This window comes from Hippocampus guttulatus, chromosome 5 (genome assembly GCF_054856545.1).
Source record: "Hippocampus guttulatus isolate MCC_2025c chromosome 5, RoL_Hgut_1.0, whole genome shotgun sequence".
NCBI classification, from domain to species: Eukaryota; Metazoa; Chordata; class Actinopteri; order Syngnathiformes; family Syngnathidae; genus Hippocampus; species Hippocampus guttulatus.
The window spans coordinates 15,975,357-15,999,807 of NC_141265.1; the positions used below are offsets into that span (position 1 = coordinate 15,975,357).

Genomic DNA, 24,451 nt, shown 5'->3' on the forward strand with positions numbered 1-24,451 from the left:
AGGGAAACAGTGGCAGGGAGTGCCAGCAATGGGGGAGAAACAGTTGAAAGTGGGAGAAAAGGGGAAAATAAAGACTTACCTCCTGCTTGACTTCCTCCACTAGCTTCGCCTCAGACCACAGAGCGCTCCTTTCGTGCAGCCACTGGACGAGAGTGGAGAAGAAGAGCTGTGAGTGATCGGGACAGAGTGGAATGCTGTGCAGAGAGAAAGAGAGAGTGAGAGAGGGAGGAGGAGAGAGAGAGAGAGAGAGAGCAGGAAGGGGAGGGAGGAGGGGAGGGTAAGGAAGGTGGGAGTGCAATCGCTCGCTTCTTGGACGGAAACTCGCGACTTGACTCTTTGGAGGAGGAAGTGGATGAAAGGCGATATCTGACATCAGAAGGAATGATCGCATCAACCTACAACCGCCCAACAAACACACACGCACACACATGTATAAACAAGCACCAACACACACCACTCACTTTCTAACCTAATTAAGGCTTTCAGCAGAACTGATGCCAGAGTGATGTGGACCCCACATCAACGTACGATTTGGAGCACTCACAGCCCACAACTCCACTAAGGCTTAAACCCGCAAAAATCAATGAGTGAACCTCTATGATCTCTCCTTTTATTTATAAAGAGGAATATATTGCATTCGCTCAACAATAAATTAGTCGTGTAAACTGGATGGGGTTTAAGTTGCACCCAAAGGGCATGTTTTCTTTCAAATATACTGTTCGAGGTTAATTTCATGCAACCCGGATGTAATTTCATCAAGACAAATATTGATGATCAATATTTGGATCGTCAAATAATTTTCCCCAAAAATAATTTTCAACAGCGCTCATTATTTTTGATATTTTCAATAACAACAGAAACATTGTGAAATGTTTTTGATGTATACTGAATGAATGTCAATATGTTCTAATGCGCGGGTGTCAAAAGTACAACCCGCATACCAGAACCGGCCCATCAAGATTCAATCCGGCCCATAGGGATAGAGAATATATCAAGTGTTTTTTTCTTCGATAAAGGTCAATTATTATTATACCGATTATTCGATAGAAATTTCAGTCGGATATCCGAATACCACAACATTTGATAGCTGCAGCACTGTGGACGGTACTCAGTTTTACGGAGTTCCATCCCAGTCCTTCGACACAAATCTCTGGGCTGGTATTGTATGTACAACATGGCTAAAGCGAGTACCTCGAAATAACTCAAAAATACGAATGGAATGTAATTGGGAGAATGATTGTTTAGGACTCGGGACTTGGTTCCCAAGCACAAGTGGTAATCTTCCCCCCCCAACAAAAAGTTGAGGGAGAGTACAGCAATTAATGTGAAAATAATCCTTGTCACGATGCCTGTACAAGCTGTGACAAACCCACGGCAATGAAAACAAAACTGGTATGGCAGAGGTAATCAAACATGCTGCCTTAGAATGTAGGACAGCCCTGACACACGTACGTTTCCACAAACGCCCGGTTGTGATTCAGCCTGTAGTATCTTCATTGGCCACTTCTAAAGTTCAATACCATGAGTGCATGCCTCAGTGTAGATGACACAAAGCTACTCCAGCAGAAATAGCGTGGCAGGCAAACATGGAGGGCGGCTCAGAAAGGAAGTTGTCAGAGTGGGCTGCGGAGAAGCCAGTGAGTGCTGAGGCAGTAAATTGGCATTGTGTAACGGGATACCGCACATAGCTCTTTTTGCAGCCTTGATCCCCGCTGCCATTCCACGAATAGCAAGGCTTTTGTCTACCTCTCTGCGAGTCCCCCCCACTACCCCCCACCACCACTGTCTGTGTAGTGTCTCCTCCAGTCAATCAATATTATCTGGATTTACCCCTCTCAGCCATCATCTCATCTTGCTCACCTCACTTTAACCTAATTTATTTTTAAACTATGAAATGACAATTGCTTGATGTCAAATAGTTCCAAGATGTGTCGCAAAGAAGATTCACGTTTTTAGATGCCCTTGCATGTGGGAAATGAAAGGCACAGTTTGCAATGCTCTTTTCGGCCATTGATTAAACGCCGGAAACATAGGCAAACTCAATGAGCACACACAAGCGGGAGCTGCTGTGAGCCACTGCTCACACCCAGACAGTAACACTCAGAAATGACTTCGGGTGTCACATGGCACTCAACCATGGCATGCCTCTTAAAGGCACATCCATGTTCACAGACACTATGAATTTCCTATGCACGGAAGCTTGGAGTTTGCTTTTTTTGTATTTGCAATGTGTTTAAATTCATTTACTCCCAAAGACGTTTTTAAACGTCTTTTCAGACTTGGTCCAGAATTGGCTGGTACTGAATGAGTTAGATATGTTGAAATATTTTTTTCAACAAGTTTAAATGTGTTGAAGGTGTGTAGGAAGGGTAAAACTACCAAAAACTTAAATGGTCCCCCCATATGGCGGATTTCTAGTGAGTCCGGAACATAGTTCCTGCAACAGACGGGGGTTCAATGTTTATTTTATTTCAAACTCCAGTTTCGTTGGACATGAATTTGAATATACTAATATTGTTTAATATGGTTCCTGAAATGTGGCCGCAGCTGTTGTGAAAGCACAACATAAATAAATGTTTTGTCCGAGTAGCATGCACCTTCATGCCAGCATTATGTCATCTATATTCAAATTTCTAAGGCTATTAAAATCATTTTGTTACATCAACCAGTTATACAGTAAGGAGTGGGAAAACAAAAAAATAAAAATAGTATGAAGTATGAAATGGCGAACGTTGGCTGAACGAGCAGCCCTTGTGAATCGTGGGCCATATCTTTATTTAAACAAAGTACTGTACCTCAGCCTACACGCATCCTCCCAAAGAGACTGCTTAGTCATCCATCCGATGATTTGATCAAAATAAGTCGGAATTTATCTTTCCATTCCCGTTCTCTGGCTGAGGGACAGCTAAATGTCATTGTTTAATATTTCCTGCCTTTCCGCAACTCAGGACCCTGTGGAGAACCCCGTGGACGCAGGGCAAACATGAGCGAGTCAGAAAATGGTCCCCCCCCCCCCATTCTTTCTTTTAAGGAAGTTTGTGCCCTGTGTATACAAAATACACAAGCGTGTGCATTTGTAAAAGGTTTGGATCGATGGGGCTGTTCTGATTAGGCGGTGACTGGCACATCAAACACAAGAAAGAAGTTCTCCGCTGCGGGCCAATCAGATACGACATTAACAGAGGTCTGCTTCCCCCAGCCCTCCGAACCTGAGGGCTCCTGTTACATCTGCAAAATAAAGGCTCCCACCCAGACGGCGACACAAACATGCCTAGACGGCTGATTTAGATGAGTCATCATGTAGGGGGGAAAAAAAGACAATTGAACACGCGGTGAACAAGGATTGATTGTGGCAGTGACAAAGCCCAAAATGACGCTAATTAAAGAATGATCACGTATCATTTTGAAGCGTCCTCGCGAATGTAAGAGAAGTATTTCATTTGAACGATCATCAAAGTCAAAACCCGAACTGTTTCTGATTGAGACCACAGGCAGTGTGATTTAAATGACGGTCCAATGGAACCGTGTGTGAGACCATTTGTTGTTGATGAATGGAGCCCCTCACTCCCACGTTGATTCGCAGACAAGGATGATTGATATCTGCAATATTCACCCCATGTGTGATGATGTCTCAGGCTCCGGCAAACACAAAATGGCCATCATATAGTAAATAATAGCGAACAAGAATTGGTCCGCTGATTGATCAACATAAAAGAGGTTTAGGATTACCTTGAATCTGGTCATAAGCACATAACCCATTGAACATTTCATTTGGTGCAATCGAGGGAGATCCAATACAAGAGCTGTGTTGAAATGTTACCTTTAAAGAGGAACTCAACCCCAAAAAATGTCTTTACAATAATATGCTCTATGCAGCCCCACTAGTCTAAACACGGCATTGAGGTTAATATCGCGTTTGTAGAATATGAGTTGAGAAGTAAAATCCACCATTTTTGTTCATCATGGAGGGGGGGGGGCGCTATTTTGCCACTTGTTGAAGACTGAGAGACTGAAAACCACATCGCAGTTGCTCAAGGCTCAGGTATCACCCAATCACGGCTAAGCTTCAGAAAACAGGGAAAGCAGAAAATTGAGTGTCGTAAATTCCATGCTTCATACTTTATGTTTTTTAAGTGCAAATGCAAATTGAACAACGCACAAAGGCTTTCGCTTGCATTTGCCATGTATTGCAAACAATTAGATAACATTACAAACAAAACTGAACTATAGAGTGAACTTTAGCATCAGGACGTCGACGAAGCCTATTTCTTTTTGCATTCTTCTTCAATTTCGTCTCGGCTCTTGTCAATTTTGACTTGCTTCTTCTGCATTCTACTTTGTCCCGTCTATATTCTCACAATTAAAATGAAAACAAAACTTTATTTTATTTTTTATTTTTTTGCTTGTTGCACTACAAATAGTTTGTGTATGCGGAATGAAGAAATAAAGAAATAACTCATTCATTGGCTGCTACCTGTTCAGTGTAGGCTGGGATTGTAAGGCTTGGCATGCATTTGCCATGCATCGCATAAATTCATTCATTTTCCGAACCGCTTTTATCCTCACTAGGGTCGCGGGAGGTGCTGGAGCCTATCCCAGCTGTCTTCGGACAGTAGGCGGGGGACACCCTGAACCGGTTGCCAGCCAATCGCAGGGCACACAGAGACGAACAACCATCCGCGTTCACACTCACACCTAGGGACATCATGCAAACTCCACACAGGGAGGCCGGAGCCGGGATCGAACCCACGACCTCTGCACTGTGAGGTAGACGCGCTAACCACTGGACCACCGGGCCGCCCCATGCATCGCAATGAATGCTTAATAAGACGCATGTGACTTGCTGCTTCTCATTTAATTGGAAAAAGCAAGAACATAAGTGGAGTGATTTATGTGAGCCGACAGTGAAACATTACATATGTGTTGCAGACACAGCCCAGCCGCAATGATCCATTTCAAAGTTGGACGTATGAACACTAAAATGAACCGCAAGCAAGAAAAGAAAACCTCACCTTGGGAACTCCTGGTCGATCCAGCCAATCGGCATAAATAGTGGCGAGGGTTAGGCCTTTTCTACAACACAATGGCACGAGTGTTAGTATTTTCCCTAGTATTAATGAAGCAATGACTGTTATTGCCCAATGAAGTCAAGGCTCTGGGAATATATTCCTCGGTTACCAGCAGAACTGGAGTTTGCGACACCACCTTAAACAAAACGTGGGGCGCACCCACAGAGGCATGTCGAAACAATGAGGTGAATTTGAATGCAGGCCGGCAGAGTAAACGGGAGACGCGTGCGGCCTAGGAAGTCACGGCACACATGCTGTGACCCCAATGCTTCATAAACAGAAACATGCATGCAAAAATTCCAAGAGCATTTATAATTCAGCAAGCATACAAAGTACATACCAAGGATCATGGTAAATGCGACATATTTCCACATCGTTATTCCTGGTCTGGGCTTGAGGGGAATTTCCACACTTGGCTAAACAGACTCATCCATAGCACATTAATGTGTGTGTGGGTGAAGCCATGAAACGACTTATTTTCTAATCAAACTTTTCTGTCGAACCTTTGGAGTTGAAAATAAACACATATTGAGTCAATATTAACAAATGTCTATTTTCTCTGTAAATGAATGAGACAATGCTGCACTATTTTTAACCAAATCCTGTCCAAAAAAGAAAAAAAACATGAAATTGAAAGCATACTTCCTTGCGAGATCCTTAAGAATGTGTCCTATTGCGATCTTCACCCCACGGATTTTCGATTGGATTTAGGTCAGGACTCTGGCTGAGTCACTCCAAAACATACATTTTTGCCTAATAAAGTCATTATTTGGTCATTATTACGCTGAAAGGTGAAGTTCCTTTCAATATCATCTATCTAGCAGACATCTGAAGGTGTAGGACAAAAAGTGACTGTTGTTTGGAAGTCACTTGGAAGTCTGGTCTCCTGACCTTGACTAATGCCTTAGTTATCTACATTTTGGTGAAGAGGAAGAAAAAAGAACCCAAATGATGATAATGTCCCAAATTTTCACCGTTAACGGCCAGTCCTTGTGAGCAGCACATGGTGCAAGGTTGTCGCTTACTGCGGACATGCATTTAGTTATTTAAGAATTCTGCTGAACATTTCTGAAAAATGTCCCCAATGTTTAGGCTCAGTGGGAGTGAGACAACTCGTGCCATAGCCTGGCGGACAACCCGCGCTGTTCCATCATCTCTGACGCCAGCAGTGGCCGTGGTGTCTCGTAATTGTAGGCTTGGGGTTAGCTTAACTAGCAGCTGAGTATTCTTTGAAGTATTTTCATGGATGTATGCTAGTGGTGCAAGAAAAGAAAAAAAAAACACTAGAAGAGATGCAATCTTTTGAGTTATGTCGTCGAATAGTGGAAGCTTATCTCGATCAAAAAAAATGTCAATGTAGATGAGTATGAGGGAACAATCGTTTCCACCTCCAACCACATTGGATTATTCATGGAAATTTAGAATAAAAGGATCCAAAAATAGAAACCACTAATGTAAGACAGAAACTCCATTCTCACTGCAACACTGACATAAGGCAGCATGTCCACCCTGACATAAACATTTACAGTTTCTAACTTAAGGCTTCCTCCTTCAAATTATTGCCAAACTTCAACAGAGTGTCCATGAAAAAAATTAATGCCTGATACTCTTCAGTTGCTTTAAAACAACAAAAAAAAAACACCGTGGCCTACAATTTGAGGAAATCCTGGGTGTGTACAGCTGCAGGATATCAAGGATGAATACCAGTAGGATGGTAAACTAGTGGTTAGCACATTGACCTCACAATTCGGAGGTTCTGCGTTTGAGTTGCTGTCCTTTCATAGAAGACTCAGTGTTCAGGCTTGTCTGGCGACCAGTCCAGGGTGTACACTGTCTTTGGCTCAAAGTCAATCGGGAGAGGTCCCAGCTCACATGTGATCCTAATGTGGACCAGCAGTGTAGCGAGTGGATGAAAACAAATGATTCTTGATGAATGGACTGCATTCCCTGTAGCAATCAGTGACTTATTTTAATGTGCATGTTTACCCCGCCCACTTCATTTTATGTTCTGCTCTTTGTTTTTTATGTTGGGATGGTTTAGTGGCGTATTCCGCAGGGAACGGCTGTAACATGAATGCAGCGAGTGCCCACTCACATCCTCCAATGTGGCTCTCCGAGTGTGTTTACTGGAAGAAGCATCAGACCTAAATATTGACCATCCCCAACTTCCTTAGCTTAATTCAATCAATTTCTCCTCATCAGGCAGGCACATGGGAGAGACAGACAAAAAAAAAAAAAAAACCCAAGAACAACAATTCTGAAAACAGACAGAATGTTGCCGAAGGCCGGAGAGGCGAGCGCCACGTAAGTAAGCGGGGCCTGACGAGGAAGAGAGAGACGGACAGTGGGAGAGGTTAATGAGGCAATCATGAGAAATAGAGAATTGAGTGATTAAGCCAGTGCCAGAGAGGAGGCTGAAAATTAGAGAGGAGGAGAGCGGGAGGAGCGCTTGTCCTTTTACACTTCAGTTAATACTGGAGTGGATGAGACTCGTGCTTACAAGGATTGATGTTGGGGCCCAGCCGTCACTGAGCAGAATCGATGAGAATCAAGGCCAAATCCGGCCAGACTCTCCTGATACCAAGTTCTGCTCCAAATCACAACAATTTAAGTTGCTCAAGACAATGCATAGCAACACACCTGCACCACAATACATGAGCTTGATAGAAATGCATGCATTCGGATAATGGTCTGTTTTGATTGACGCCGCCAAATTGGTCATTTATTTATTTTACTGGGTCACCAAAAATATAATTCTGCCAACTATTTTATTGATCATCACGCAGGGTAAAGCCCTTATGATTTATTCAACAATCCACTCACTATCGCGCTTGTCTTCAGCCTAAGCCAGAGCTGCCTTTGCCCAAGTGCAGGCAGGGTACACCCTGGGGTGGTCATCAGCCAATCGCCAGGCACAGAAATTGACACACACACACACACACATTCAGATCCACAGACAATTTAGGGTCATCAAATCACTTAAAATGTATAAAGTGGGAGGAAGTCCTGGGACCCGGGGAAAAGCCACGCAGCAAAGGAAGAAACTCCAAATACTACACAGAAAGGCCGGATTCAAGATTAAGAGTTGAATCTCAAACCTCAGAATTGTGAGGCAAACATCCTAACCCCTCATACACTACTTGTTGATTTAGCCTAACAGAAATTCCTTGTCTGTTTTCCATCCATCAATTCTTTTTCTAGTGCGCTTGTCGTCATTAGGGTAGCAGTTGAGCTGCAGCCTATCCCTACTGACTTTGGGCAAGAGAATACACCCTGGATTGGTCGCCAGACAGTGGCAGAGTGCATTTACAGGTGCATCGCAATAAATAAAAATGTTAGGAAAACATTTATTCAAAAAGTGAATACTCATTATCTCGAGTCACGACAAATACTTCATTTGTTTATTTATTTTTCACAATGTTGATGATTATGCCTCGTTACAGTGAAGGAAAACCCCACATTCACCATGTGAGCTAATTACACTATTGTGTAATCAATATTGCATAAATAATTTGACATTTCAATGATTTTCTTCTGTTCTTGAACTGCACCATTACCCACACTCACACCAATGAAGTCTTCAACCCACCTAACATGCATTGTTTTGAAACGCCTACAGAATTCCCAGAGAGCACACATGCCAACTTGGGGAGAACGCGCAAGTCGAGATCCAAACCTCGAGTCTCAGAACTGTGAGGCACACATGCTAACTAGGTCAATGCGCTGGCCCCCGTGTCCGTATGTAATGTATATATCGATTATATTTTCGTCCAGTTTGGGTCCTGGGAAGGAATCACACTTCCATTTGGGGTCTGACAAAGTTTGAGAAATAGACATTGTTCAGGTGTGACCTAATTGGAGCCGATGAGGACATATTTCACGAACGCCAGAACTCTGCCAACCGGTACTTAAGCCCAGCCAGGACACATAAAGCCTTGTGTCTCTGAGTCAATTATTCATGAAACGAAGCATTGCCCATAAGTACTTTGAGCACAGTACATACCTCGCAAGGTCAGGAAAGGTGGAAAGCAGCATTTGCAGGAAATCCTGTCAAACAATGATCAATAGAAAGGGAGGCATTAGGGGAGGTGCGTAAGAGACCTTAGTTAGGTGTTTGATGCCAAACTGTTTAGATAAGATCCATTACTTAGCGAGAAGACAACAGCAGCCAGGTGGAATGTATCACATGTACACACACACACACACGCACACAGGCATTCACACAGGTGTGGTACCTCAGACACCAGTCGGATAAATACACGCTGCTAGGCTGATGTGTGGTCATCAATTTGGGGGTGGGTGGTGGGGAACTATTGTAACACAGTGGCAGTCAAGCTTGGAACGCTTCAGCATCCAATTAATTTATGGAAATAACATAGCGCCTGGGAGGCCGGGTCACATTAAACGGTTCAAATCGGAGCCGAGATTTGATTAACAAGCGCGGAGGAAGCTGCGAGCCACCATGAAGATTCCCAATTAACGCCATCGAGTGGAAATTAGGTCCTTAAACTGGAGGCTCACCTGAGATAAGATGAGTTGCCCGTGGTATTTCTTCACAAATAATCTGAAGAAGTGAATAAATTGTTGCTCTCCCACTTGACTCGCCAAGAACCTGAGGAGGAAGTAGCCCTAGAAGAGATGGGACAAGCAAATAACACAGAATTATCGGTAAGGTTCGCACTGGAATCATTGAAGGACATCATCTAACAGTTATGCAAGTAGTGGTCAGGGGTTATTTATTTACTCAAGTGCAGATGTGAGAGGAGTGTATTAAGAGGGTGGTGTCTATTGTGAGGGCACCTTAATTAGGTCAACCTGAGTTTTAAAATGAGCATCAAGAAATATTACTGCTACATTCCAGATGGTATTGAGTGAAAGTGGAGTTTAAAACAAAATGGAGAGAAACAGCAAAAAGCAAGGCATCTATTATCCATCCATCCATCCATTTTCCGAACCGCTTGATCCTCACTAGGGTCGCGGGGGGTGCTGGAGCCGATCCCAGCTGTCTTCGGGCAGTAGGTGGGGGACACCCTGAATCGGTTGCCAGCCAATCGCAGGGCACACAGAGATGAACAACCATCCACGCTCACATTCACACCTAGGGACAATTTAGAGCGTCCAATCAGCCTGCCATGCATGTTTTTGGAACGTGGGAGGAAACCGGAGTCCCCGGAGAAAACCCACGCAGGCCCGGGGAGAACATGCAAACTCCACACAGGGAGGCCGGAGCTGGAATCGAACCCGGTACCTCTGCACTGTGAAGTCGACGTGCTAACCACTGGACTACCGGGCCGCCGGCCTCTATTATAGCAGACATAATATAGAAGCAGTAACGGTTCTCAACGCGTGGCTAGTGGATGGCCATTTGTAAGTACGATGCATGTTTAAATTCCAGAGGTCGAAAATCATAGGTAAGCAATGTAGTGCAATAAATTAGTGGATGATTAAATGAGAAAGCAAAAGCAGTATGTACAAATTCTGAGCCAATAAACATGCTGTTTTTTTTTTTTTTAATAATTGAAAAGTGATGACTTGGACTTCTTTGGAAGTTATGTTAGGTGACGAATAGTTTTGTTGTGTTTTAATCAAAAAGGCTTGAGAAGCACCAGCTGGGGCAATAATAGCATCATGTTCAGAGAGGTTAAATTGAGACAAATACAGTGTTTGTTAGTTGTTACACAAATCCTTCTAAATTCTCGTGAGAATAAGCCCCTGTATTTAACTCGTACTGGAAATGGCAGGACTCCTTGAAATAAATCACTTTCCACAGATGCTAAGAGAGAAATCGAACCCTGGAACCACTTAAACCACTGTGCTAGGCAAGAGTTCATACACCCAACCTGCCAGTGAGACTTGCATTCACCAAGACGACACACAGGCCAGTATAACACCAAGGCACGATAACAAAATCAAGACAGATTTTTCGCAATGTGCAGTAACAGCTTGATGCTGTCATTGTTAGCGACACATTTTAGTTCTGACTAGTTTTCCAATCATTGTGTCCTATTTTCCAGTGATCTCACCTTGAGGTAGTGGACTTGCAGGAAGGGTTTTTCTGGGTTGAGGGCATGTTTTACTGTGGAAGAGCCCGACTCACTGACTTGGCCTGTTTTGTCCATGTTGGGTCTGCAGAAGGAAAATCAGAGCAGACAAAGACTCTACTTCACAATGGGAACGGCAACAACAACAACAACAACAACAACATGAGCGAGATAGGAAAGTGTTCAGAAATGTGTGTGGTGATGGTGGTCGTGGGTGGGGAATCACACCGTTTCTACAGAGTAAAAATACAATGTCAGCAGCATTAAATTCAACGACTCAGCTCGTCTTTTCAGTGGTTAACACCTTGCTGCAGCGCGCTGCCCGAGGCACCGTGCATTTTCATAAAAGCACGCAATACAGTGTTTATATGACCTCATAGCAAAACGCTGCTTACATTTTACTGCCCGTGACTCACCAGGGGAACAAATAACACAAGACATGCACTCCGAGAGCCCGCAGAGGAGGAGCCAATGCCGGACTTCCCTGTTACACGGATACAAATCATTCCTTGAATCCCTCCGTAAAAAGTATAAACAAACACCTACTAACCCGATAAATCCCAGACAAACAGGTGAGTGACGTGGGACGCTGTGCAATGATAGTTCCAGTTAGCCTGTATTGATCGGGCTGAGCAGATTAACTGAGTGTGCCAAGAGGAAGGCCTTGAAGGATGGCCCTGCTGACGAATCGATGTGGCAGGCGCCTGGCCCACCAATCAATACGCCCCCCTCATCAACAGCTACCACTTTTCCACCTCATGACAGGGATGTCAAATAAACACACAGGCGGACGCGGGAGTCCAAAAATCATGTGCCTAAAGTCACATGGTTGCTGCACAGGAAGCCCTAAATTTAGTCAGATGATTTATAATTTTGCAAAAAAATAAACATGCGTGACTTCATATATTGATTAATTATTTTTATAGAGTCGCTTTCAATGATTTTGTGACATAAGAAAAACATAGTGATGTCGTATAGTCCTCCATTTCTGAAAGATATAATAATCAATAATGACGTAGAATGCAATTAACACTATAATATAATCTGGTAATGTTTTATTCACATTTGGTTTTCAACTGGTTTAGGCAGCCAATTAGTTCCCCCCCAAAATATGTTACCTGGTTCAACAATATCACTCCGCTGATACCACTGTTGAAATTTCACAACAAGCAAATGTCGACAAATTGATTGCTACCCATCTAGGCAGCCAACAAGTTGGTACTTTATCCCCGATCGGAAGTCATTAAGTCTTAAAAACATAACCCCAGTGACACAACCTAAAGTCTTAAAAACAACCCCCCCCCCCCACAAAAAAAACTTTAATGTAATCTTTATTTTTCATTCGTCAAACCAATTTAGGCAGCAAATTGGTTGGGGTTTTATCACTTGCTCATCACTACAAAGGAGTGAAATATGCCTCCTACCTCAAGACTCAACAATTACATATCAACTCCAAAGCTACATAGTTGGAATTTCATGCTAAACAAAAATTGTCAAATTCGTTGCGACACCGCTGATAGGACTGATCAAATTTCAGATGATTTACAAAGTTTCGAACGAACAAAAATTGACAAACAAATGTCATTCTCTTGACTTTCTATCTAGAATTGGTCTGCAGCCCGTCCAAGCAATAAAATGTTCGGGCATGACTAAAATATCGTTGTGACAAGCAAAGCATAACGCCATTCAAATTTCACGTGATCGACAAAATGAACATTTGCATTACGCTCGCCTTAACCTTGAATTGCTTCACTTTTGTATCCAATTGTCGGCCACGCACAATGAACAGAAACGTTAAGTCACATGAAGTCAATTAGGTCTGAGGGCAAGCGGAGGAGGACATGTGGGGGAAACGGAGAATGGGCGATAGATAGGAATGTTTAGTTTGCTCGGTGGGCTGAGAGAGGAAGTCATCAGCTTCCTGGAATTTCTAGATTTGTCTGGACAACTCTTGCGAGGGACTTTCATCATGCATCTGAGGGCGTTTGATTCCATGTATGCGTTTGCGTCTGTCACATAAATGACACCGAGTGACCTGATTTAGGTTTTAAAAAAAACTCTCATAAATGTCGAAGCAGTGAACTTATGCACTGACATGGAAAAGGGTGTTGAAAGAATCGGCATATTTGAATCACTTATATCATAGGTTAGACTTGCTGTTTGTCCACTCCCATACCCGTTGTGTCGACGTGTGTCTGCTGCTGCTGATAAGATGAAACACTTTTTCTTTTCTTTTTTTTTTTTTTTGTTGCGGTCAGCGGGAGATGCACTATCCCTGGGAAATCGTACAGCAAGTGTGAGTGGAATTTATGCGGTGACTGTCAGGCAGGGGATTAAAGAACCAAAGAGCAACTGAGGAATGGGACAAATACAATGACAGAAGCTGTATTTCTGAAAGATATGCGCGGCAAACACATCGGCGGCATAGCGTGGCAAAGGGAAAATAAACATTTATCCATCACTGGCGTATTACACAAAAGGATCTCCACCCTTGCCACTGTCCAAACCTGGCATGTACGGACGTGTAAATCCCCGTCGCTCTTTGTCAGAGATGATTTAGTGCAGCTTTAGGAGGAATCACTGCTCGCTGCCTTGGAGAATCGTACAATAGGTCCGTGTATTTCAAAATAAATGCTTCTCTTATCTGCCTCGTAGGCCACAATGTGCGAGAGGGCGGGTGTGCGTCGGTTCTTGTGTGCGCAGGGCCACACATGCACCTACCTGGGTGTGTCTGAGATTGAGCGACCAAGGGAAAGCGCGGGAGGAAATAAGGAGCTATTACTGACAGAACTTCATGTCAAAGGGACACACGCACACAGGCACACATGCACTAACACGCACACGCACACACACACACACACACACACACACACACACACGAGAGGTTGATAGCACCGCCCGCCATATCCTGACAAATTACACGAGGTTGACTGTGGAAACCGGATAAGGTAGAGCAGTGCTCCCAGCAGCCCAGTAAATCAGCAGGGAGAATAGTGTTTGGCCTGAGCCACCCTAAATATAACTCATCTGAAAGGCACTGATAAACACTGGCCACCGGCCGCCCGCTGCTGGACGAGCGGCCGTCGATTGTGACCCACTGAACTTGGACAGCGCAACCTGACATTTCGCCTTTGTGAGCATCGAACTGCTCGTGGATCTCGCCGCGCTTCCCATTCTCTGCCCCTCACGGCATTCTGTTCAACCTTTCCTCTGCGCATTGTGATAGCTGCCGTGTGTATTTGTGTCGTGTTGCCACGCAGTCGCGATGTGGACACAGTGAATGGGAAGACGGTACGAGAGGCAGAATCAATGGGTGACATGTTGTCTCTCTCCCACCTTCTTGTGACCCTTGTATTCCATTCATGCCTAAGGCCTGGGAGATGGCGGTGAACCTTTTGTCAGACAATCATCCGTGACATATATACGGTAAGAAAAGGGCGGGTATGCACGAGTGAATTTCTGATGGGGGTTTTTTTTTTGGTGTGTTGTTTATTCAAGCCTGTCAGCTGCAGAGAAACCTAATCCTGATCCTGCTAATCACCCGCATGTCTGTCTGTCGCATAGGGGAGTACCCTGATGAAGACGGCCACATAGACACGACTCTAAGTTTAACCCTTCGCTCATTCAGTCGGACAACAAAACTCTTCACAAGTCTCACTGAGCGGGGAATGCTTGTGAACATAGCAACGCGTCGCCAAAGTTCTTTTTGATTCGCCAATGCGAGAGACCACATGGGCATGGTGACCAGGGTCCCAAATAAACATCGACCCATTCGTGCTAAGACTGTTTTAACAAGAATAGATCAGGGAAAAACAAGGCACCGTTTGGATGAGGTTCCAGCCATAAGGAGCAAAAGGTGTTGTGGAAACAAAATGACACTATTATCTTGTCCATAGCTACTGATCTTTGCTCACGGACTCAACGCAGTGGCATAAGATATACTGTTAAAAGCGGTTCAGTTAAAGCTATCGTCTCTTGAAGGCAGTTGTCCAACGTTATTTGGTTTAACTCAAGAAAATAACAAAAGGGAGTGATGAAGTAGATTATGAAAGGGAAATTTGCATACAGCGGCAAGCCTGCACCAACTTGTAAGGTTTTTTTGTGTGTGTTACACATAACCATCTTTGAGGGAGGACAGCAGAAATCTGAAAGCTGGGGACGGTTTGCAGGAGTGGAAAATGGTTGCTGACCTTTGCAATGATGCCCCAAATAGCCACTTAGAGTTGCACCTTGGTCTTTAGGCTAACACTTTCCCAAACATTCATGCATTGTCTCAGAGCATCACTACGTATCGCTAAATGTCACTCATGACAGAGGCTCAGGAGACACCCTGATTATCGCCAACGTTCGGCAGAAAAGTTGACAAATCCAACATTCACTACCTCGCAAGCATTCACCGCTCAAAGAGATATAGGCTTTAACAAATCATTAACCGCACGACAGGAGGTCCTCGGTTAATGATGCAGTTACGTTCCTAGAGTGGAATCGTTAACCCGAATTTGTACGCAACTCGGAACGCGATTCGATTTGTGAGAAACCACATTAGGTCTTGAGCTTAAAAAAAAAAAAAAAAAAGGCCAAATGAGACTTTTGCAGGTGAACCAAACAACACCGACATGACCTGAATTTGTATGTTGATTGCATGTTATGTCACTTAAGCATCACCTAAGTCATAATTCGGGTACATATTACTCTAAAAACCCGCAAGTATGGCGGCGCGGTCACTTACCATATCTTTTTGTGCCCTGTGACAACGTACAATATTCTCAGGCCACTGTGGAACATTTGTCTGCAGTCTAGAACCTCGAAACCTTGTATGTCGGGATCTTCAGAATGCCTACACGATTGTGTTGAATTTATAGCCTCATTGACAGGGAGACCCAGCATTTATCTGCTTTGGCCTTTCACACAGATCCCAGTGAAGATGTGCTATTTCGCACAGCAACACGTCATCCTGCCATCAGATGATGTCAACTCGTGAAACATCCGTTGCGGCTTTCAAAACAACGGGGATGGACAAGTGAGTGTGAGGTGTTGAGTTCACATCTGTGTCCCTCCATTCCCTTTGCCACAGTAACCTCCTTTACATGTCCGACACCACTAATTCTTTGTCCCCCAGTGCCCATACAATTCCTCGCTTTAACAGGCAGTGTAAAAGCAGCTGATACCACTTGGCCTCTTCAATCAAACGCTGCTCGGCAGAGGATAAAATGGACGACTTAACTGTTATCATTTTGCTCAGAAAGCACATTACAGTATTTGAAGAGTGACATATCTGAAGGTAATGCCAATAAGGAGTACGATAAAAATCAATTAGAGGCTGATATGCTGCGAAAGTTGGTTAATCAAAATTGCGGGGTGCAATATTCCCATCCTGAAACAGTTAATCTCCAGCAAAGGTTTTCCATATGCAGTATAATCCACTGACGGCACTGAGGTTCCACCCTGGATAAAACAAATAGGTTGCGGGTCATGATATCACAATAGCAGCTTTTGCGTTTTTGCCTGTGCGCGCGTGTACGCGTGTGCCCTCATGTTAGCCGCAGTAAGCGTTTCTAAAGGACATGACAGCACACTTCACCTGGATAACTTATTGTACTCTGCAGCCACCCCTGCCACACCTGCAGTTCTGGAATGCTTTTACCATAGCCACATACCGGGATGTCAGCAGACAAAGGCCGAGTTCACTCAAGAAGGCACACGAAGGTGTAAGGTTGTGGAGTTCGTCACGCCTTTCTTATTTCAATGTAAACTAAACTTTTTGCATGTAATGAAGCGCTTCAACCGGACATACAGTACATACTAGGAAGGGCGTCGGGTCAGAATTCTGTCAAAACGAAGTGCACTACTTGAAAGCGACCAGCAGATGCTGTTGATTCCGCCGCAACTCATTTGCGTTCCAAAGACGTACAACATGACATCAGCTAAGGCAAGTTGGGCTTATAGTTCAGGCTGTGGCAAAAATCCCCCAGGCAGCTTTAGTCCGCTAAGTATGAAACAAAAAAAAACAAACAAAAGAACCTTCAGAAAGCAAGAGACTCCATTACATGTAATCTTAAGGAAAAATACTACATCGTTATCGGGGTATAACCTATCCTAAATCGGGTATCCTAAAGCAACTGTCCTAAATATGAAGTTTTTCTTGATTTGGGGTTTACATTGTGCTTAAAAAATGAAACTGTTGTGTTCATCCACCATTTTATCAGTAACGGTTGATTTTTGTTCATGTCAAAGATGGAGACGTTCCAAGGCATGAGCGACGCACCTGAGAATTTGAAGTTCCTCTCCTGAATTTTGCAACTCGTCAGACAGTCTTCTCCACCTCAGCAGCGCCTTCAATTCGGACAGTTCTGTCGCTTCCGGCAGAGAAAGCTGCACGGAGAAACATATGCATGTCATGTAATATGCAGAAGATTCAGTGATTTTGTCATGATACTGTGGAAATTTTCAGTGAGCAGAATAGGATGGATTGTAAAAATAAATAATAATAATAAAATATAAATCATGGAACATACACAACTGCGAATGAAAACGTGGGGCTATTGTATAAACAAGCGTTCATTATATTTAACTCTTGACAAGTGTGTTGATTTTAAGACTGGACCAAGCACACATCTCCGATACTTTATTAACACTTTGTTGTTTTTGGCAAGCTAAAAACAAAACAAAAACCAGTACACGGTTACTCAAAAAAGCTGTAAATGAGATGGCAAATATCTGGATCCAGTCGGACCGCACAAATGCAGACTTTACCCCGCCTTGACCCCAGCAGTTGAATCCATGCGGGAATACACAGAGTATATTGTCTTCAGCTGCTGATGTTTTGATCATGTGACTGCGAGGCTATTTGAACGCAAAGCAAGGGTTGCTTGCACGAGAACAGGGAGGATAATGGAAACCTTCTGCTTGTAATTTTACCACCTGTCTTTGGAGCCAAGCATCCTCCTGGAGAAAATCCATGGCAGTTAACTATGGAGCTACATGGAAAAATATGATGTTATTTCTCACTCTCCTCAAGACAGCATCGATATTGCGATTTCAACTGTGCTATCACATGGTCTTTCTGAAATGCCGGGACAGATAAGCTACACAAAATAGCTGCCGTAAAATAGAACGAGAGTGCGCCATACTTGCTGTGCTCGGGCCCAGATAATGTCCTCGAGGTAGGTGGCGAAACCCTCGCTGATCCATTCCTCTGTCCAGTCTCTGGCCCCGATGACCAGGCCGAACCAGGAGTGGGCAATCTCGTGGCACAGCCTGGACCCGCACAAGGACAGGCTGTTTTCCCTCGGAAATGAGCTGCCAACATGCAGCACACTCTGAGACAGGAAAATGATGTGGGGGCTGGAAGGAAACAAAGGACAGTAGTAAGGGAAAGAGAGTCGCAATTTGACATGAAACAAACCTAATAGTAAGTGACTGCGAGGAAAGACCAATGTGACATCACCAGGATTTTGTAGCGTCACCGCAGCACGAGTTTATTATTGGACTGAAGCAGTGACTATCATCACATTTTCATGTCAATCCGCAAAATCTATTCAGCCGTGAAATTGTATTTTGCTCGTCAAACATGAATGTGACAAATATAGTGCATTCATTGGGCAAAACAAGATGTGGATATGGCTACCCATAAGCATGCTTTCAAGACGTTTACGACACATTTAAACTCACAACCCCCCCCCCAAGTATTATACATTTCCTACTTTTTGCATAGATTTTTCTACGGAATCTTACCGTTAGAAAAAGCTCATGAAAAAAGCAAGCTAGCACGCAAAAGGAAGACACAAAATTCCAGATTCGACATTTTGAGCTGATTTTACACACTTACTGTTCCAGAAAGTTTAGACAACATCAGGTTCAACAAAACCATTTCGTCTTAAGCGGCCCAGCCGAAAGGAACAGCCGAATCCGTTAGAATCTCTCCAGGAGAGCAATCGCCAACCACCAGTGGGTGAAATCAATTAAATTAAATTTGCAGTTTTAAGAGGATTTTATTTGACACATGACTTCAAGGCAATGCTGTAAATTTTGTATCGAAAACATGCCCTTACTCTTTTAAGCTTTTTCAGACCCAAAGGAAAATACTCGAACGGGTAATCTTATATTTAGAAAATGATCTGTAATTACTGCACATCCACATGTGATTTACTGGTTCGCGGGGATTGTCACAATTTCATTTGACAGGCGGCTATCGAACATATGGTTTCACTTATGATATGGTTTGAAATGAAGCGCCTCAGAAGTTCAAGTATAGAAACGGGATGTGCTGGCTCTGCTTACAGTTATCGTGATAACATTCGGTATGTGCATAGCATTTCAAAGGAATACACAATCCGGGCATTTGCTTACTCTTTTCTTTGTAAACAGCATTGGTTCTCACGAATCCTATTGCCTCATTAGCCACGAACAAAAATGAAAAATTATTAAAGTGATGGCACAACAAAGAAAGGAAGGAAGGAATTAAGGAGCTTGTTAGCTATTAAATCCTAATGTAATTTTTAGCAAATGTGAGCTAACCAACAGTTCACACACTATCCATTCTTAATGGCTTTTTGTAAAAAGATCATAAATTGGCATTGTGTAATGATCTGGTATTTGACTGCACATGAATTGGTGATTGATGTGTGTTGTGGACTTTGAAGGCTTTCAAACGTGTTCCTCAGTGAGTTCGAACCCTTTCATACGGGCTGCTCAGTTGTTGTATGACCGGTGTCAGCATTTGGGCTGCATTTCTGCTGAGTATGTCAGATTTGTTTCTAATACTTATACTAGCCGTGGCTGAGTCCAACTCTCATTGTCGCAGATTTTGATCATAATTGATGATTTATTTTTTTTAGCTGAGAATCAGCACCCTCCAATCTGTGGCCACGGTCCGCAGTCGAAAAAAGGGAGGAGTATCCTCTCCAGGTCTGGGATGAAATCCTGGCCAAGTGGAGGAGTTCAAGTATCTAGGGGTCTTGTTGACGAGTGAGGGAAGGATGGAGCGGGAGATCGACAGGAGGATCGTTGCAGAGTTTACAGTGATGCCGACCGTATGCAGCCCATTAATGGAATGAGTCATACTTCCAGAACATTCCAGCATAGGAACGCGGGACATGTGACTGTTAACCATGAGACCGCCCTGACAGAACAAGAGCGATAAAACGTCAAAAGCCGAGGTCACGGCCGAAGACATTTCCTCAACATTGTTCACTTGTGTCTTACGTAAGCATCTCCGAGTGGCCTGGGGACTGTGGAGGCAAGGGTTGGGGGGCGGGGGGTCTGCAATGGGAGAATGGAGGTCACAGAGGTGAAGATAAATGCACTCTCTTTCTCTTGGTCTGTGTAACAACACCGGCTTGTTGAGGTGGCGTCTTCTCATGCTCACAAGATCTTAAATGGTCCCAACTGTTGTTGCTGACCTGACATGGGTTGGAGAATTTGTATTTGGGTACTTCTCCACGATGGTAAGGCCGTGACAAACCTATTAAAGAGCTAGCACTGAGCATGTTTCTGCATTTATTGAAGGAGTGAATGACGAATGCACCAAGTCCCATAAAACAAGTGCAACCATTCCATTATGGGCGCCTATTGTACGAAAACGTTTTTGTTGCAAAGTGTGTCTCCTGTGATAGTGTCATTCTCAAATATTATACTGATCACTATTAGCAGCTGTCATCAAGGTTATATTAGAAATCTAATACAGCATGAGATGGAAGAGTGATTATATTTTGCTTGCGCAACAAAGTCATCTTGAAATCAAACGCAAGAAACTAAAAAGAGCAAGTAAAGCGAGGCCAAATTGTGTCGGCTTGACAATCAATTTAAGAGCGTAATAAGCTAATGTTCAAAAGAGCCGTCTATCTGTTCTGTCTCTGAGGAGTTAATCAGATAGAAAGCAGCTTCTGTTGTTTAGCAACATGTCGACATCATACAAAAGGGTATATACATCTCAAATGTAATCCCAAATTTCTCCTGATTACTCTGACAAAAGCGCTCGCCGGAGCGGCGGACGCTAACATTAGCCTTATGACTGTCTTTGGAGCCTAATCTTACTCCCCTCCAATTGGATAAGCATGCCTTTGTTGTCCGTTCCAACGGCGCACATGTGCGTGAGCGAGCGTGAAAACACAAAGACAGCCTTTCAGCGACGGCGTTTGCACACGCTCCTCGGAGGGAGGCGGAATCCATCACCACGGTGACAAACGGTGACATCCCACCACGGCCGGGGACACCAAACAACAGCATCTTTCACGTTCGTTGATACAGTGACTGACAATAGTTGACATCGGGGACCCGTCAAGGCTCCTCGCATGGTTGCACTTTCACATGCGGCAAAGCATCGTTCATGTGCTTGTACACCTTCTTTCACAATAGATAGATTTGGATATTATGTGGCCCTCCTATCTTTCAAAGAACTGTGGCTCTGTAGCTCCTTGTTGTAGCTCCTTGCGGTTGCAGGTTGTTGTGGTTGAAGCTACTCGTGGTCATCGATTAGGGTTCATGAGCGCCATTAAAAAAAAAAAGAGAGATTTTTATTCTTCGCCATTGTTGAGTGTTTTTAGCCGTGCGTTTCACTTTCTATCCCGACGGAGGACTCACGAGCCGCAGCTAAAAACAAGTTTACGGATTCCGGGGCAGCACACATTTCTTTCCAGTAAAGTTTGTAGCAGAATTGATGGAAATGATGAAATCATATGAGACGACTCTTTGAGGAGTCTCATGAGATTCTTCCCTTTTTGGAAGATGTTGCAAAGAATCCAACTTAAAAAAAACCCACAAAAAAAAAAACCCAACAACAAACAAACCCCCCCCCCCCCCCGCAAAACAAGCCTAGAGTTACATGCAGTAAGCTTCTGCAGTTCACATGCATGGGAACGTACTCTACATTGAAACCCAGTTTTTACTAAATCCGTCATGCAAATGTACCTTTAGTTATCAATGACATCACTAATCGGATCTGCGAATTAAGACATTGATCTGATGGGCAAATTGATACATTGCAGTCGATAACTTTTGCTTAAAATGCTCAATTTTGGTGATCGGATGGGATCGATCACATCGGTGGAACCTTTACAAACAAACTATTTTACAAATCCAAGTCAAAATATATTTCACCAAAATGGGTCTTAGGTCATAACATGAAATAGTGATTAAAGCCCGCTTGTGGACTTTCATGTGACAACGACATGACTACGACTCACCCTGGGTGAGACGGCCCTGAGCGTCAGGTGTGTGCCAGGGCAAGTCTTCAATTTAGGGAGACACAGATTGCCATAGCGTTACCTTCCTCCATCTCTCCATCCATTATTCATCCCTCCATCCATCATCCCTGGCTGTAGGCCATTTATTCCCCAGCGGGACACTGCCATGCATAATGCAAGAGGAGCCCTATCATAGTCCTGTAATTGACATCCTCAGCTCGACTCATAGCAGGGACACGACTAAAACACACCTGAGAGAGAAAAGAAAGAGAAAGAGAGAAAGAAAGAAAGCGATCGGGAGAAAGAGAGAGCGAGAGAGAGGGAGAGAGATGATGATGATGGTGAGCCTCCCCGTATGTGTACTGTACGAGTAAACAAGTGGATGAAAAATGAAGTGGCGGGGGAAAGATAACATACACTGAGATAGCTTGAAATATAAGGAGCAATTTAGGGAACGACAGTAGGAAAACAAAGAGATGCTCTGGAAGAACCATGAATATCTGACAGAGATCTATGGAGAATGCCAGAAAGATGGAAGGAGGGAGTGCTATGATGGTCTAAATGTGAATGATTGTCAAATCTGCCTCGATGTGCCATGTTATTGACTGGCAACCAAGGTGTGGTCTACCTTTAGCATGACGTTAGTGAAGCAGAGTGGATAGAGGGTTTGGCATGTCTGCGCCCCGAACATGAGCATGTATGAGGTTCGGTGTTTGACTCTAAGCGGTATAAAAAAATGTGTGCAAAAATTATACATTAAAAAATATATATACCTATGTACATTACAGAACGATTCATTGGTACAGATAAAGGTTTTCCCCCAATCATGGCTTTACCACTGGTGAAATAAGGCAGGAGACTATACAAGGAAACAAACCTTTCCGTGATAGAGAAGGAACTAAAGCAATGGACAAAAGCCACATGAAAGATGGCATTCGCACAAAGTATGCCTGTTGTCTATTTTTTTCCTATACGAAAAGGTCGCCCATTCCTAATGTCAGCCGACTGGACTAAACTTGGTCTCCCCCTCGTTCTTGGACACAGTGAGTGGGCTATATCAGACACTGGGGCCTATTTGACCAAACTCCTACCACCCTTCATCCTTTTTATAAAAAAAAAGTCTGACTCCCAATGTCTGGAATTCCAAGCTGGCTGCAGATCAGCTCTGTGCTTCCCAGACAGGGTGCCCCCCCACAGGGCCAGGCCAAATGCCAGTCCATGTAGGGCCTGATCACATGAGCGCGGGGGCCAGGCCAAGGCCCCCGGGGAGATGCCCGAATCACATAGATTGCATCGCATCAGAGTCTGGAAATAAACGGCAGATATCACAGATCATCTGCTACTGCGTTTTTGTAAACAAAACAATTAAGGGCTTCATGTTGAAATAACTTAGTGTTAAAGTTGCACCGCTGTTTTTGGTTGCTGTCAAGTGCTTAACGTCAAAAGCACAATCATGCATGTGGAAGGTGACTCTCAGCAGGTCAGCTTAGTATCACATGGATGGATGGCATCCACATGGGTCATAAACTGATGAGGCCGAGAACGCCGTGTGTAGGCTCTCCAAAGAAAAGAACAACAAGACCCGACATGCACAACCCCTCAAACACACACACACGCACGCACAAGCACACAATCACACTCGCACACTTGAGTAAAGCCACTTCTAATCCATATCAGCTGGACAGTGATAGCCGAGCCGCACTCGCTTCGCGGAAAAACAACCCTGTGCCATTCATTCCTAGTGTAGTTGAAAATCTGATGTCATGCCAGAGGAATGTCAGAGTGTGTGTGTGTGTGCGCGTGTGTACGTGAGAGCCAGCGTATGTGCGTTGGCAGCGATTCTACGGCATCGATTTAAAACATTACGAACACTCAGACTGGCGAGCTGGCCGTCTGCTCCCATTCTGTCGCCCGCCGCCGCTTCTGCCGCCGAGTCACGTAGATGCTGCGACAGGACAACACATCTGTTAAACGACTGCCTGTCCTAAATGACTGCTTGTCACTCGCGGCACGCTCCATTATCAGAAGATATTTATGAGCCGCTGTTGGGGCCATACTTTTTGGTTTGTTCATGTCACCGATCTAAGCAAATTGGTTATGTGCTTTCACGCTCTTATGCATGAAATCCATTTAACTGAAATTCGTTTCCAGTGAACGA

At 44.0% G+C, this 24,451-nt stretch overlaps 1 protein-coding gene and 1 long non-coding RNA gene across 7 annotated transcripts in view; one reads left to right on the top strand and one right to left on the bottom strand.

The window, feature by feature from the left end:
- The window catches only part of aopep (aminopeptidase O (putative)), a 78,056-nt gene that overhangs the window by 38,359 nt on the left and 15,246 nt on the right, over nucleotides 1–24,451 (bottom strand). For 2 of the 4 annotated variants that reach the window (XM_086110872.1, XM_086110874.1), the window contains exons 6-12: nucleotides 18,241–18,454; nucleotides 17,376–17,482; nucleotides 11,093–11,195; nucleotides 9,591–9,698; nucleotides 9,073–9,116; nucleotides 5,013–5,073; nucleotides 80–142 (exon numbers count right to left, since the gene is read on the bottom strand). In XM_086110872.1, coding sequence (XP_085966998.1) covers nucleotides 80–142; nucleotides 5,013–5,073; nucleotides 9,073–9,116; nucleotides 9,591–9,698; nucleotides 11,093–11,195; nucleotides 17,376–17,482; nucleotides 18,241–18,454 — 700 coding nt within the window. Of the gene's footprint in view, nucleotides 1–79; nucleotides 195–5,012; nucleotides 5,074–9,072; nucleotides 9,117–9,590; nucleotides 9,699–11,092; nucleotides 11,196–17,375; nucleotides 17,483–18,240; nucleotides 18,455–24,451 lie in introns of all 4 variants that reach the window. The other 2 variants (XM_086110873.1, XM_086110875.1) reach the window with 1 other exon arrangement.
- On the top strand, nucleotides 14,018–17,629 carry LOC147205255 (uncharacterized). 3 transcript variants are annotated; one of them, XR_015100897.1, is made up of 4 exons: nucleotides 14,018–14,401; nucleotides 14,482–14,536; nucleotides 16,023–16,130; nucleotides 17,345–17,629. It is a non-coding gene; the product is annotated as an uncharacterized LOC147205255 (long non-coding RNA). The 3 variants fall into 3 exon arrangements; XR_015100898.1 differs by having other exon boundaries at nucleotides 14,018–14,243; XR_015100896.1 differs by having other exon boundaries at nucleotides 14,018–14,536.